The sequence below is a fragment of the Megalops cyprinoides genome, chromosome 24, assembly GCF_013368585.1.
Source record: "Megalops cyprinoides isolate fMegCyp1 chromosome 24, fMegCyp1.pri, whole genome shotgun sequence".
Classification (NCBI taxonomy): domain Eukaryota; kingdom Metazoa; phylum Chordata; class Actinopteri; order Elopiformes; family Megalopidae; genus Megalops; species Megalops cyprinoides.
Genome location: NC_050606.1, coordinates 3,550,485 through 3,566,429, shown reverse-complemented (window position 1 = coordinate 3,566,429; position 15,945 = coordinate 3,550,485). Strand labels below are relative to the sequence as shown.

The window sequence follows — 15,945 nt, the reverse complement described above, 5'->3', positions numbered from 1 at the left end:
CGGATAAACCTGCCCCCCCCCCCCACCCCCGTACCATCACAATATGAGGTAATCACGTGACTGCTGTGTCTCACCTTCCCAAGCAAACATGAGAAACACCATTCTGATTCCCCAAGCAGCAATAAAGATCAGACTGAAAAAAGGAGAAAAAAAAAATCAAATGATATATACAGAACAATCAATCAATATTTCGCTACTGTTACCACATCAGGTGATACCTCTACAGTTTACCTGAAACTACTGGACCAAATATTCATATTTCAAACAGAAGCATCTCAGACAGAACCATTTTTAGGTGTTTAAAACACAACGGTGTGCATTTTAATGAAACACTCCGGCTGTTTAAAAAGTGCCTTACTGATTTTTTTTTTACTATACAGAATTTCATTATAAAGTACTGGACTGAATTGTTCAAAAATAAAATAACATAAAAAAGATCTACACATATGAATAAAACTTTAATTTAAATCATTACCAACCTGCCTTTAGACTATATTTGACCGACTTAATAGTATAAACCATCAGAAATATTTTACAAAACTGTATATGCTATTCAAATCATTCCGCTGTTACATTTTTTTCTTTCCTCTTGATTGATTTAGAAATTGTTTAAATTCATTCCGCATCTCGCTCGCTAAAAACGTCAATTTTCATCCAGAGTTCTGAGGGAGGGCGGAGCCTTCGCACCCCACCGCGAACAGAGGGAGGGGGAGGAGCTACACCAACAGCGTACACTCTGAGGCGGGGGCCGGCATGACTGTCGACCCAAGAGAGGAATACATTCATCTGACGAGAGTCCCCACGCCACCACCGGATTGGAATTCACGGGAGGCGTACAGAAAGTCACGTGACCGTGAGTTTGACGGACAGCGACTGTCAGGTGTTTATGTGGGCGGGGCCTGAGTGGGAAGAGAAACACACTTCTCAGCTGGCGCTCCATGGACTGCAGTTTGATTGGCTGGCCTGTGTAAGTGCCGCGTTTCCATTGGTCGCTGACTTGTTTCCACTGTCATTCCAGGTTGCGGGTCCACCAGTGGTGAGGGTCAGTAATACTTCTGGAAAGGGATAAGAAGCAGCCATTTGAACAACACAGTGGCATCATTATTTGAAAATTAATATTTGAAAAAGATTAAAAAACAACTGAGTCATCCAACTTGCTGTACAGCCATATAAAGCCATATAAAGCATCTTGATGTTACAAAGCTGGTGAATCGCAGTGAACTCATTCTTCTGTGCTAGGTAAAGTAGGAAAACAGCAGTAGTTCTAAGGCGCTCTATACCAGCTAAGGCTTTTATGTTTTAGGAGAGTCTGCTAACAGCTCTGTGACTCCGCTTCTCCTAAAAAAAATATCCACACAGGGGATATACAAAGCTACCTAGGTTAGTCTTTTTTCCTGTTTAAACATGTCAGTCCAAGACAAAGTACCCAGAAAACCTACTACTGTAGAGATAGAATCGCTGATGATGGCTTTGGGGGGAAAATACAGGTCTACCCTCCTACCCAACACCTTGGATTGGTCTGATATTGTCTTCCTGTAGGCGGAGCCTCTCACCTGCTCGTTGCCCATTGGGGGAAGGCCCGGCGTAGGCACGGAGGTCACTGAGTTTGCGCCCATCTGCCCTGGCATCTGGTTGAGGTTGTTCATGCCACCGGAGCTGGTAACCATGGATGCGGTCATGTTCATGTTCATGTTCCCGTTCATGTTGTGGCTGTACATGCCGCCGCTGGACGGATGGACAAACTGCGGTGCTGACTGTTGTGTGAACATGCTGTCCCAGGACAGACCAAGACAAAATAAGACTCGCCACTTTATTTTGCTGCACTGCGGCCAGCAAAAATATGCAACTGAGTATTTCCATTTTATCACAGTGCAAACCTTTTCGAAATCTTTTAACCTCTGAGCGTATTCTAACAGTTGGGAACACATAATAGTCTGTGCTAATCAACAGCAATACCAGCTGCACACTCTAGGTGTGTTTGTGTTACAGATAACAGGGCTCCAGACACAGGCCTGAAGCCTGGGGCTCGCATGCTCACCTGCTCCCGCACATGGGGCCCTGAGTCCAGCTGTTCATGTCAGGGGAGGGCTGGAAGGTGGTGCTGGCCTGTGGCTGCTGCATCATGGGAGACTGGGTGTGGCTCAGTCTGGGGGACATTAGGGGGCTCTGAGGGGTGGTGGATCCTGCAAAAGCTGCATCTGGCTGTTGAGTCATACCTGTGGGCCAGGAGACACAGGTGAGACACAGGTGAGGCACAGGTGAGGCACAGGTGAGGCACAGATTAAACGTGCCACTGAACCCTCTTTTAATATACGTTAACCTGACTGCTCCTAATGTACCAATAATGCAATCATATCTGCATATAATAAAGCAATGTTATACACTCAGAGAATGCCACATGCAAAACATCAATTCTTCTAATTAAGCAACAAACAGGCTGAAGCCAAAGATGCAGATGCGCTGCCACCTTGTGGTCATACGCTGTTCCAGCAGGGCCCAATGATATCACCTGGTAGGACTCTGAGCGTAGGTGGGAACATCGCCAGTGCAGAATTGGATCTCTTTCAATATAACCTTATAAGCACGTGGCCACTCATTACAGATCAATTTATTGTTCATGGTGCTTTCCACTGATCATCACATCTCTGTGAAAGAGGAAAACTGCAAAGCTCGGTCCTGCCACGTCATTGGACAATACAGAAAACACTAAGCAATCTGGGGGAAAAAAAAAAGCAATACCTGAGTTGGGAAACTGGAAGGCACTGTGCCGCAGTTGGGCCCCAAACTGTCCTCCGCCTACATTACCCATCATCCCCTGGTTGGCCAGGCCCATGTGGGCGGGGCTGTGGGAGAGAAGCTGCGGGGCGGGGAGGCCGGGGGAGGTGGGGGAGAAGGGGCTTGTGGGAGGCTGGGGGGAGGCCAGGCCCGTGCCGTAGCTGGGTGCGTAGGGCAGCTGCTGGGGGACCCGCGGGCTGGGGGCGGGGCCCGGCATGCCGGCGGAGGCTCCGCCCATGGACTGCGCCCGCATCATCATGCTTCTCTGCTGCTGGGACTGCTCCAGCTGGCACTGCCGTAGCTGGGAGCTGAGCAGCTCCCTCTGCCTCTGCGCCATGGCCTGCGAGCTCACGGCTCCCTGACAGAGACACAGACACGCAGTCACACAGGGGCACCGCGGCCTGCGAGGTCACGGCTCCCTGACAGAGACACAGACACAGGGTCACACAGGGGCACCGCGGCCTGCGAGCTCACGGCTCCCTGACAGAGACACAGACACACAGTCACACAGGGGCACCGCGGCCTGCAAGGTCACGGCTCCCTGACAGACACACAGGGGCACCACGGCCTGCGAGCTCACGGCTCCCTGACAGAGACACAGACACGCAGTCACACAGGGGCACCGTGGCCTGTGAGCTCACGGCTCCTTGACAGACACACAGGGGCACCGCGGCCTGTGAGCTCACGGCTCCCTGACAGAGACACAGACACAGGGTCACACAGGGGCACCGCGGCCTGCGAGGTCACGGCTCCCTGACAGAGACACAGACACGCAGTCACACAGGGGCACCGCGGCCTGCGAGGTCACGGCTCCCTGACAGAGACACAGACACAGGGTCACACAGGGGCACCGCGGCCTGCGAGGTCACGGCTCCCTGACAGAGACACAGACACAGGGTCACACAGGGGCACCGCGGCCTGCGAGCTCACGGCTCCCTGACAGAGACACAGACACAGGGTCACACAGGGGCACCGCGGCCTGCGAGCTCACGGCTCCCTGACAGAGACACAGACACGCAGTCATACAAGGGCACCGCGGCCTGCGAGGTCACGGCTCCCTGACAGACACACAGGGGCACCATGACCTGCGAGGTCACGGCTCCCTGACAGACACACAGGGGCACCGCGGCCTGCGAGCTCACGGCTCCCTGACAGAGACACAGACACGCAGTCATACAAGGGCACCGCGGCCTGCGAGGTCACGGCTCCCTGACAGACACACAGGGGCACCATGACCTGCGAGGTCACGGCTCCCTGACAGACACACAGGGGCACCGCGGCCTGCGAGGTCACGGCTCCCTGACAGACACACAGGGGCACCGCGGCCTGCGAGGTCACGGCTCCCCGACAGACACACAGTCACACAGGGGCGCCATGCTTCGTAGGTATTGCTGATGTCAAGCGATCTCTATGGTATGTGGAGTCCAAAAGGTTGCGGGTTCGATTCCCCACTGGGACACTGCTGCTGTACTTCTGGGCGAGGTACTTAACTCAGGATTGCCTGGGTACAGGTATGAATATACAGCTGTATACATAGGTAACGTAAAGTTGTGACCGACGTAAGTCGCTTTGGATAACAAGGATAACAACGTCTGCTAACTGACAGTAAGGTAATGAAATATATGTGGATCAGCCAAAGCGGCATGCACAGAGAATGTGACGGGCTATCCATAAGGTATAAAGTGAAACCGCACAGAATTATACTGTAGATCATAATCACATGCAGACTCAGTCGGTACCATAAATCCATCCAGGCTCTGACAGTGAGCTTCGTGTGAACGCCAAAGCAATAATCACAATATGTTATAATATTCCATGTCTGCTTTTGCTATTGTGCACTGCAGTGTAATTTCGAGTAATTTTTTTAGTCATTTGCCTTTTATCAAAGCAATCCATTTTGGTGATAAAAGGAAAAAAAAAGGACATGAGCTATTTCCCAGGCTCTATTCAGCTCTGCTGACATCATATAAATCGCTATTATTAACATCACTGTTGTTATTATTGCCACTATAATTCATGAACACATGTCTGTGTTGATGCCAGATGTTCCTACAAAAATGAAGCAATGCGATTTGTCTTCGGGATTTTCGTTCTGCACAGTAACCAGTTAAACAGCTGAAATCAGAAGGTGCGTGCCTCCGCTGGCTGTCCTGACGCACTGACTTCCTGCTCGTGAGGGAGCGGTGTTTTTGAGCATGCCCAGTGCACTCACCTGGTTCGGTACGTGGGGTCTGAGAGGTAGGTTCATATTGGGCACGCCGACCATCTGATTCATGATTGGCTGTCGGCTCTGATGATAGTTCCAATAGAAGGAAAAAAAAGACAAAACAGCACTTTTTAAGTACATAATGTATTCGGCTGTTTACCTTAGTTAATCGGTTTCACTAACGTAAGACAGAAACAGAAACAGACAGAAACAGCTCCTGCTATATGTGAAAAGCTGGAGAGAGAGAGAGAGAGAGAGAGAGAGAGATGGGGGAGAAAGGAGAGAGAGAGAGAGAGAGAGAGAGAGGGAGGGGTCTGCACCTGCTGCGTCTGCAGCCGATGCTGCAGCTGGAGTCGCAGGGTGTTGGGCTGGTTGGGCGTGGCGCTGAGTGGGCGGAGTCCTGGGCGGGTCTGTGGGCGGAGCATAGGGTAGCCTGGCCGCTGTCCCATTGGTCCGCCCATGGCGTGAAAGCTGGCGTCCTGTATGGGGACGGGTCTGTCTGGGGCCATGGGGGTGGGCGTGGCATATGGCTGGGTGTACATGGCCGGCTTGGAGCTGGGGTCCTGGGGGGTGAACTGCTCCAGCTCCACCGGGGGGACCTGCGAGGTCACGACCACCACACAAACACGGTTACAAAAAACAGCAAAAACAGCAACACTGACACCAAAGAGAGCTTCTCCAAGCAGAGAGAGACTGATACACCAAATTACTTCTGAATAAATAACCACTTTTACAATTCATTAATGACATAAGGGGGAGTAGCACAGGGGTTAAGGAGCAGGGCTCATAACCGAAAGGTTGCTGGTTTGATTTTTGATTGCGGAGACACTGCTGCTGTACCCTTGGGCAAGGTACTTAACCCAGAATTGCCTCAGTAAATATCCAGCTGTATGAATGGATGATATGTAAAAACTGTAACCTACGTAAGTTGCTCTGGATAAGAATGTCTGCTACAGGACAATGATGTAATGTGATGTAATGAGTGCCTCAACACACTTCAGCTAATAGCGCACAAGCTTTTCCTCATAAAGGTGGTACACTTCCACAGGAAACAGACATTTAAAGTGGTGGAAAAGGGCTGACTAGATTTTTTTTAACCTGAGCCCAGCAGTGCTCACACAGGTGCGGGGGTTACCTGGGCCACCAGCGAGGGGATACCCAGAGCCCGGTCAATCTCCTCCAGGCCGTCAAAGTCCTTCAGGGCCGAGTAGAGCTGACTCAACAGCGCCCCCTCATCTGCAGGCTCAGGTGGGCACTCCGCCTGCTCCAGGAGGTTACACTGGCTGTGGGAAAAGTCGTCAGCTACAGGTTAGACAGGTTACCTAAGTTTAGACAACACAGCCCCTGAATAGCAACTGGAACAGGAAATGTTCTTGTAGATTTGGACAGTAATGTGGTCGATCCCTGAATTACAACAGAACACTGTGTACTGTACAGTAGTCTCTCAGGGGTATTAATTATTCATGACTCAGTTTGCTAAGTGCCCTTGTTGTGGGTTTGTGTTCAGTCTGGCCAACGAAATACCCTTCCTAAGGTTTGTTTTCTAATACTGGGTGATTTTTTTTTTCCAGACTTACCAAGCGATTGAAATTTCAGTTAGGGATACCCACTGAGTTACAGCTGTGAGGTAGGGATTGTTTTTGGATAAAAGCCAGGGGTGTGTGTAAGAGGAAAAGGCTGTTTGGTCGGTGATCATTAGTCAATGTTACTGTAAGTGGGACATGAGTGAGGTGCAGTACCTCGTCTGGCCACCGAAGGCACCCTGGTCCATGGGCAGCATGCTGTCAGGCCATGGGGCTGTCTGATTGGGCGGTGCTTGCTGCTGGGAGAACGGAGAACTGGACATGCCCATGTCCAGGTCAGCTGGTTTTGGAAGAGGAGACACTGTGGTCACACCTCGGTCACTGTGATAGAGGTCTCAGTCCAGCTGAACCATGGCTCAGCAGGGAGCATTTCATTCAGAACAGGATTGGGCTGAACATCACCAGGGTAAGAGTTTGCTACACAAGTACCAGGACTGGCTGCAGTTTCACACACCAAAATAAACTGACATTGATAGAGACCCCTTCATGTAGAGGCACTGCTCAATGTTTGACACAGCACTGGCAAGCTGTCCACTCCATCGTTATGACAACGCTGACTGTGAGAATAAGGGGGAGTGTCTCTGCACGGTGGCTCCACCCACATATAGGTCACCCAAGATTCCGAGGCTCACCATTCCCAATCATCTGCGGCGGAAGCATCTGCCTGGGTCCTGATTGGCTCCCGGCCCTCATAGGACCTCTGCCTGCGTGTCCAGGCCCCGCCCGCTGCTGCTGAGGCTGGCTGACCATTCCGGGCCTGGCTGGGGCGGTGGTGGGGGTAGGGGTGAGGTTGGGGGAGGGGATGGGGGCAGAGCAGGGGTCCTGTTGCATGCCCATATGGGGAGGAGTGGCACCCAGCATTCCTGTGGAGGAGACAGCCCACCTGAGAGAGAAGCCTAGACCACCAACACCCATGCAGTCTGCGCTGCTATGGCAACGTAGGTCGGCATAATGACAGTAGCCTCCTACCAGTCAGAGGTCAGAACAGCAGCAGTAAAAGCGGACAGGGGTGTCGCTGTGTTCTCCATCTCTTCAGAGATGACCCACCTGCGCGCACGCTGGGCTGGCTGGCCGTCACGCCGTTATTTCCCATCACGCTCTGCTGCTGCTGTTGCACGGCGGGGTAGGGCCCGCCGTTCCGCAGGGGCGAGGCCTGGGGCGGGATGCTCATGTCCAGGGACACGCTTCGGCGCTGAGCCGCGCTGCTGGGAGGGGCTGTCCTGGGAATGCTGCTGCCCGACAGCGCCCTCTGCTGGCGAGCTGCGGGAACGCTCTCGCCACTCACCTGCAGGGCGGGGACAGACACAAGCCGCGGCTGAGATGAGCCGCGATTGGCTGACTTGGAGGTTGTGTAGGATACTGCCCAGCTCACAGCGCGGTAGACACACACACATGTATACCGCTGAAATTCTGCTCTCACTGGCCTCCCTGCAACGCCTATCAGGCCTCTCCAGCTGATCCAGAACAGTGAGCAGCTCAACCGATCTACAACTAACTAAAATACTGTCATGTTGTGCCTCTCCTCTCCCCACTTCCCTAAACTGGTTATATGTTACAGCTGGGATAAAATTCACAACTAGACCGTAGACCATAGACCATAGACCGTAAAATTCACAACTAGACAATTAGACCGTTACCCTCAGACTTATGATCCACTGGCGATTCCTCCGCCAGACCACTCCTCCCCCCTGCCTCTAGTCACCTAGCGAGCCCTTCCTGGAAAGGTCCCCCATCTCCATCACGTCCCCTTCTCTTCTCTGGACCTTCTCTGGAATGAGATCCCCGCTACAGTCAGGACAGCTGGGTCGCCGTCAGCTTTCCACCACAGACCGAAAACCCACCCAGTCAGAGAAGATCTCAGCTCACCGAACTCCGAACTCCGACCCCCCCCTCCCCCTCCTAACACTGAGGTGAAAGGTGCAAGCATGAGAGGCAAAAGCCCTGTAGCTGTATAAGCCTCAGCTGCAGAAAAAGCACAGTGATCAAAACTTTGTGGTGACAGACCTACACCTGCAAACGTTTAGTGGCTGGAAATGGTGACAGTGGCATCTGGTTTTGTGCCTTATAACAGCAATTATTGTGGCACTGATTCCTACAATGGCACCGTATTACAAATATCAACTACGGCACTAATAATTCAGTACTCATACGGCTGAATGCCTAGGTCTGTTGCACGCAATTTCTGTAAATCGCTGTGGATTATAGAGTCTATTACAGGAATAAATATATATGTAAATGTGCATACACACACATACACACATTAACGTGAGAGATGGAGATCAAAGGTTACTGATCACTCTGCAAGTACGATTCTATAGAAACTTTACTCTTTCCACAGACATTACATCTTATATTGTGCAAACCGACGCCCACCACCCCTTCACGCATGTGTCAGACTTCTCAAAAACAAAGCAGCACATGTGTCACGGATTGGCTGACCTATTCGGCCAGCTCAAACACGTCTGGGATGTTCTGGAATGGCTTTTACGTTGTCCTGACGACATGGTTACCATGACCACGTGCGCTTGCTGAGCTGGGCTGCAGCACCTCCCACTGTGCTGAATATGATTTCCCAGAGAGAACCAAACGTTCCCACAATGCTGACGTAACGTTGGACACCAGCGCCATCGGCAGCAAATTAAGGAAGAAAGACGAGGTGCTGGGCTCATTCACGGACAGAGAGCCCCCACTTCGGTATTTCACCTCCGCTGGTGTGAATGTGGGCTTGAAATTGATTGAAATTCATGTGCTATAGCATAAGTGCCCCACCATTTCCTGCGGTCCTTTTCTCTGCATCAGCAAATCACTCGCCTTCACATGGCGTTCGGTTCCTTTCTGAGCCTCGCTCTGACTCACAGTCACTTTTATACACAGCACTACATTAATTTTGTTTCTCTGAAATCATAAGGCATTCAAAACGTGACTTAAGTTCACACAAATGCCAAAAAGACCAGTATAAAAATATTAAAATGCTTAACTGAGAATTATATAGAAAATGCTCATATCACAACAGTGAGCACTTCCCAGGCGAATTTAGATAAAACAATGCCAGAAAGATCTGCCACAAGCTGTCTTGTAATGGAGAACAGCATTACTAATGGTATTCACTCTCATTATTAATTAAAAATAATTGATAACAAATTGATAACACTTTTGGGGAACCTAGGTTGTGGGGCATATAAAGGAGATTATTAGACCATCTTAAACAACCTTCGGCAAACCGTTATTTCTAGGCTGTATTACAAAACACTACATGTGCGATTTTCAAAGTAAACAGTACACGGAGTACTATGGAAAAAAACACAGGCAAGTTATCAAGTCACCACTAGGGGGCACCAAAACCCTAATGTCTGAGGCACGGAGAAACACATGAATAATGAAAACTAATGAGGTCATAAATGATGTAAGGCAACCGACTGATTGCACGTTATTTACCTGTATCTGATTACAGTTTTCGGGTGCGGCCAGTTACCCAATCACATCTTTAAAAAGAATCAGTATATGAATGAATTCTTATCGATATTTTAAATAATACTCCTATGCTGGTTATATGTCAGTGTATCAAACTAATTTAATGCAACACTTTTGGGCTGATGAACACGTTATTGTGCTAATCAATCACAGACTGTGTCTTCAGTTTCAGAGGAGCTGGTGGAACCTGCATGTATGTGGCTGTTTTTGTGAATGAGTCAGAGTATCACTGTGGACATCTTGACATGCTTCACATTGATGCTTCATGACGTACCGTGAGAAACAAGGCACCACACCTGTGTACGGCTTTTAGACCGAGGCCCAAACACCTTCTACCCAGTCCACACAAAACACCACTGCATCTTTCCACAGGTTTCACCAGCAGAGCAGTTTCGTGAGAGATTATCCGAGGCAAAAGCCAGCCCACGTTTGTCTCTCCTGCCTCTCCGTCTGTGTCGCTCTCTGCTGCTTCCCTCCGCTACCCTTAACATCTGCAGCAGCGGCGTTATAATTTGATCATTTCCTCCCTGTCCCCCAAAAGTCAGTCATTTCTCCAAGTTCCACGGTGTTTTCAGTTACGCGGCTCACAGTCAAGTCAGACAAACACGCGGGACGGGAGCGATTACATAACCGCCGCTCCACCTTCCAGTGGCGCAGGTAAAAATACACACAGTCCCGCCCGTTGGCCACTAGAGGGAGCACCTGAGAGGGGAAAATATAACCGGGAGGTGGGAGCTCAGTGCTTAAGGAGGATCTCTCCCGATGTGCGAATGCAGATGAACATGCGGGTGGAGGGATTCCAGAAACAGACAAAGAACGGTTCAGGAAACACCAGCCACTCCGTCACATCTCAGTGTGTGAGCTTTCAGAGTGCACGTTCTCCGCTCCACCTGATTCAAGCAGAGCTAAGAGGCTGCAAAAACCTGCAGAACCTGCCTGTGCACCTGGGCCCCTAGAGCACCATTACTTCTCCTACCTCTCCTTTCATATTTCAAAGCCATTTGCAAAACCCTCAGACCGCTGCTGACTTCCAGAGTCATCACTGCCTGTGTTAAATGAATAGATTTCCTATTCAGAGCGTTGTGAGGAAGCGGGGACTGTGTCATTCACACCCTCGTCTCCAAACAGCTGCCAAAGTAATTTATACCCCTGCCACCTCCGTTCTGATCTGTGCCCGGCGTCTGATTGGCTACGGGAGCTGGGACACGTAGCGCATTGTCAGGTGGTGCCGAGGCAGATCCGAGACCAGCCTGAGGCGGTTCTGGCTCAGGGAACAGCGTGTTCCGAGGAGTGCTCCGGTGACATCACCAAAAAACCCCATTCCGTTTCGCCTGACCCACCGCCTCTCTTAAGTGGGGAGGCCTCAGACGACTCCCATGTTGCGCCGGGGCCGGCCGCACTACCTGTCCTGGCGTGTTTTGGAACCTAACCGGTCACTAATTCCCCCTTCCCCTGCCGAGCAGCGAGGGAGAGGCGGTAATCTGAGCGTGATCGCGGGGTGCGGAGATCCTGTGGGAAAGAGCGTTTCGGGTCTTGGCGCGAGCTGCCAGCCTCTGCCGCTCCGGCTGACAGATGAGGCTACCGCTCCGCAGCGCGCAAAGGGACGAGTGGAAAAAAAACCCACACGGAACGTTCTGGAAATCAATCAGCCACTCAGAGCGGTGGGACGTGAGCCGATGCCTAAGCCTCCGATAAGCTGAGCGCGAAAGCCGCTTGGCAAGACGGGGCGTATAGGAACTGAGGGCTGGCTTAATTGAATCATTCCTGATTAGAGGGATTTCCCTGCTAACAGGACTGCACATCCTCTGGAATATGCTCATTTACTCTCCTTTCAAAAAAGCATTGTCATCGTCATTTGTGTGCAGCGGTGTGGTGTGGAGGTTACGAGCGGAGCCTGTAACCGAGAGGCTGCTGGTTCGATTCCCAGCTGGGACACTACTGTTGCACCCTTGGGCGAGGTACTTAACGGGACAGTTGCATCAGGAAACATCCAGCTGTATAAACGGATAAAACTGTGACCTGTGTATGTCACTGTGGATAAGAGCGTCTACTAAATGACAATAATTTAATGTAATGTAAAAATGCCTTTGGGGAAAAAATGGCACTTTGCATGGTCCCGCTCACCTGCTGCGGTCGCTCTTGGCCGCGGTCGCGGTCGTGCTTGTCCGCCCTCATGCCCGTGGGTTTGCTTCCGTCCGCCATCCCCTCCCCAGGCTCCGCCCTCAGGACCGCCTCCGGCAGTGTGCTGTCATCGCTGTCCAGCAGGTGGCGCAGTAGCACGTTGTCCTTCTTCTTGGGGCTCTCGGGCTCCTGTTTGGGGGTGGGCTCTCCGGCCCCGCCCCCCGAGCCCGGCCCCGCCTCCTTGCCCGTGGCCTCGGCGGTGATCTTGGCCAGGTCCACGGGGGACGTGCTATTCTGCAGGAGCCTGTGGAGGATCTTGTGCTTCTCCTTGAGGGAGGAGCCGTGGCTGGCCCCGCCCCCTCCGAGGGGCGGGGCGGGGTCGGCCTGTTCGGTTTTGGCCGTCAGCAGCTGCAGCAGCTTCGTGTGACCCTTGCTGTCCAGCAGGCGGCTCTGGCCCTCGGTGAAGGGTCCCGTACACGTCTCCCTGTCCCGGTGCTGGGGCGGCCCGCCCGGGGCCTCGCCCCCCCGCGACCCCGCGGGCTCCGGGGCGTTTCCGGGCGAGGCCTGCGTGTGGGGTGAGTCCACGCCCACCCCGTGGGCCTTGCTGAGGGCCTGCAGGGCGGAGAGGGAGCTGCTGCCGTAGCTCTGACCGCCTCCAGTGCCGCCGCAGCCGCCTGCCGGCGAGAACTGGGCGCCCGCCACGCCTGGGCTGACCCGGACACCGGGGGACAACATGGGGGAGGGGCCAGGGCTGCGCTGGGGTGGCCTGCTCGATTTCGGGGGGTAGTTACCGCCCTGCGGAGCCTGGTTCGCTGCCCCCTGGCATTCCGACCTGCTCCCCGCCACCTGTCCCAGTGCTGGCTGCTCCCCACCCCCCCTCCCCGGAGAGTCTGTGTGGCCACCGGGGGGCGTGTCCTGCCCCTGCACCCCCGTGGACACGCCCCCTTGGATGGGCGGGGTCATGCGGGAGTCTGAATTCGTCGCCTTCCCTGTCCCCTGGGCTGTTCCACCACCCGGCGTTTCCCTGGAGACCAGGAAACACACACAGTATGAGTGTGTACATACACACATATACACACACACACACACACACACAAACACAAACACCAGGACCAAAAACACACACAAGACAAGCACCAAAAAACACACACGACACCAGCATCCAAAAACACACACAATATAAGCTGACAAGTGTGTAGAGAGATCAGAGAAATGAGGCTCTCACTGGATCTTATCTGATTGCAACACAGGCAATGTTCTGTTAAGATAAACAGCTGAAAAAACACACACTAGCATCTGTCTCCTTCAAGACATCATGATCGGCCCTCCAAAGAAACTGGACTAAATGAACACAAACAGTGCCTTCACTATGACTCCAATGTATACTACAGACTAATGTGCGCTTGGGGAATAGCTGCTGTTTCCGCATTAGCTGAAGCCTTTTGTTTTAATTCAATTATTTAGGTTTATAGCTACTACAAAATTTTACATCTCAGTAGCCTGATTGTGGCAGCATGTGCAGTTTTGTGATTGTGGTCCTGCTGAAAGCTGTTTATGAAGCTGAGCAACATGCTGGGGACAGCACAGGCTTGGGTAACCCTGACCCTTCCAGACCAGCCCTGGGAGTGTTACCCTGACAGAAGCAAAATCTGAGGGTGTCTTTTCAGAGGGCCTGTGACAGAACCGCGCCTGTTACAGAACTGTGCCTGTTACAGAACCGCACCTGTTACAGAACCGTGCCTGTGACAGAACTGCGCCTGTGACAGAACCGTGCCTGTGACAGAAGAACCGTACCTGTTGCAGAACTGTACCTGTTACAGAACCGTGCCTGTTACAGAACTGTACCTGTTACTGAACTGTGCCTGTGACAGAAATGTGAAATCAGCTACCTTATCCACTCACATTTACATTATTGTCATTTAGCAGACACTCTTATCCACAGTGACTTACAGCAGTTAGAATGTTTACATGTTATCCATTTATACAGCTTACTTGCTTATTTACTGAGGCAATTCTGGGTACCTTGCCCAAGGCAGCAGTGTTAGTGCAATGGTAATGAGCAGGGCTCGTAACCAAAAGGTTGCTGGTTCGATTCCCCGATGTGGCACTGCTGCTGTATTCTTAGGCAAGGTACTTAACCCAGAATTGCCTCAGTAAATATCCAGCAGTATGAATGGATAACGTAAAATTGTTACCTGTCTACGTTGCTCTGGATAAGAACGTCTGCTAAATGACAATAATGTATATGTAATGTACAACAGCGTTGCTCCACCGTGGAATCGAACCAGCAACCATTCTGTCACGAGCCCTGCTGCTTAGCGCTTACCACCCACACCTGGGTGGGTGTCAGCGGGGGGGAGCTGGGAGAAGGGGGCTCGTGTTTCCGGGCACTGCTGACCGGTTCACGTGCGCCCTGGTGGGCTTCTCCCCTTAATGCTGCAGCAGAATCCGCCCCCCCCCCGGAACAAAGGTGCCGTTGTGTTCCACGCGGGCGGTGGCAAACGGGCGCTGCGAGCATGATAATTCTCCCAGAAACGCCACGCTCGCGGGTTTATCCTCCCTCCATGCTGCTGCAGCCTGTACAGTACCGCCATTGTTCTTCCGCTCAGACCCCCCCCCCCCCCCTCGCCCCAACGTAGGGCTTGTAACTAAAAGGTTGCCAGTTTGAATCCCAACTGGGCCAATGCTGTTGTACCACTGGGCAAGGTACTTAACCCGCAACAACTTCAATAAATATCCAGCTGTACAAATGGATGACATGTAAGTCGTTCTGCTAAATGACAACAATCTAACGCAATGTGTATAGCTGGGAGGTGGAGTTATCTTGTGCATAGCTGTATCTGAGAGGGGCGGAGTCAGCTTGTGCCTGAGGGGGGCGGAGTCAGCTTGTGCATAGCTGTATCTGAGAGGGGCGGAGTCAGATTGTGCCTGAGGGGGGAGTCATCTTGTGCATGGCTGTAGCTGAGAGGGGCGGAGTCAGTACCTCTGAAGGATGTGCAGTGATAGGTAGAGCTGGGGCTCCTTGGTGATGGCAGACCGCACCAGCTTGCTCTTGGTGTGGGCGGAGACCACGGTGCCGTCTGACAGGGTGAAGCGGTACAGGGGACTGAAGGCGTGGCCCTGTCTCAAAACTGAGAGGGGGAGAGAGAGAGAGAGAGAGAGAGAGAGAGAGAGAGAGAGAGAGACAGAGAAAGGGACAGAAAGGGATAGAGAAAGATGGGGAGAGAGAGAAGGAGTTGAGGGGACAGAGGAAGAGGGGGAGGCAGAGCATGGCAGGGGGGCAAGAGACGGAAGAGTACAGTGAGAGGGAACGGGGAACAGAAAGGGAAGGAGAGGGGGAGAGAGGGAGAGAGAGGGGAGGGGGCAGGAAGAGAGAGAGTATGAGTTTTAAAGTGACTTTATTTGGTCAAACTATTCAGGACCTTTTCCAGTACTGGGCACCCTTAACACAAAACATATGAAGACATCAGATACACAGCCCGTACAGTCACAGACATAATTACACATGATCCAGCATTACACTCCTCATGGTTACAGTACAACCCTCCATCAAAAAGACACAAACTCACAATCACTTTGATCCCCTCTACTGCACACAGAACATTATGAAGCCATTAACCTCGGGAGAACGTCTGGAGGGATTCAGTTCCACTGTTTCTCTTGGGTTTGGGTTATTAACATGTTCTCGCTGTAACATTTTGACTTCTTTTACTTAATTTTATACACACCATGTTCAGCAAAATGTTCCATTTGACATGTTTTTATGTTGCACGTCACGTCATGTGAAAT

General features: G+C 51.9%; 1 protein-coding gene across 1 annotated transcript in view; it reads right to left on the bottom strand.

Annotated features, from left to right (window-relative positions):
• Window positions 1-486: 486 nt before the first annotated feature.
• LOC118771507 (nuclear receptor coactivator 2-like) overlaps window positions 487-15,945 on the bottom strand; it is a 41,569-nt gene continuing 26,110 nt past the window's right edge. The window contains exons 10-21 of the mRNA XM_036519514.1: window positions 15,140-15,287; window positions 12,160-13,180; window positions 7,612-7,849; window positions 7,197-7,427; window positions 6,721-6,844; window positions 6,117-6,264; window positions 5,302-5,580; window positions 4,988-5,065; window positions 2,740-3,133; window positions 2,039-2,216; window positions 1,554-1,770; window positions 487-1,055 (exon numbers count right to left, since the gene is read on the bottom strand). Of these exons, the coding sequence (XP_036375407.1) occupies window positions 1,044-1,055; window positions 1,554-1,770; window positions 2,039-2,216; window positions 2,740-3,133; window positions 4,988-5,065; window positions 5,302-5,580; window positions 6,117-6,264; window positions 6,721-6,844; window positions 7,197-7,427; window positions 7,612-7,849; window positions 12,160-13,180; window positions 15,140-15,287 (3,068 nt within the window). The 3' untranslated portion in view covers window positions 487-1,043. The remainder of the gene's footprint in view (window positions 1,056-1,553; window positions 1,771-2,038; window positions 2,217-2,739; window positions 3,134-4,987; window positions 5,066-5,301; window positions 5,581-6,116; window positions 6,265-6,720; window positions 6,845-7,196; window positions 7,428-7,611; window positions 7,850-12,159; window positions 13,181-15,139; window positions 15,288-15,945) is intronic.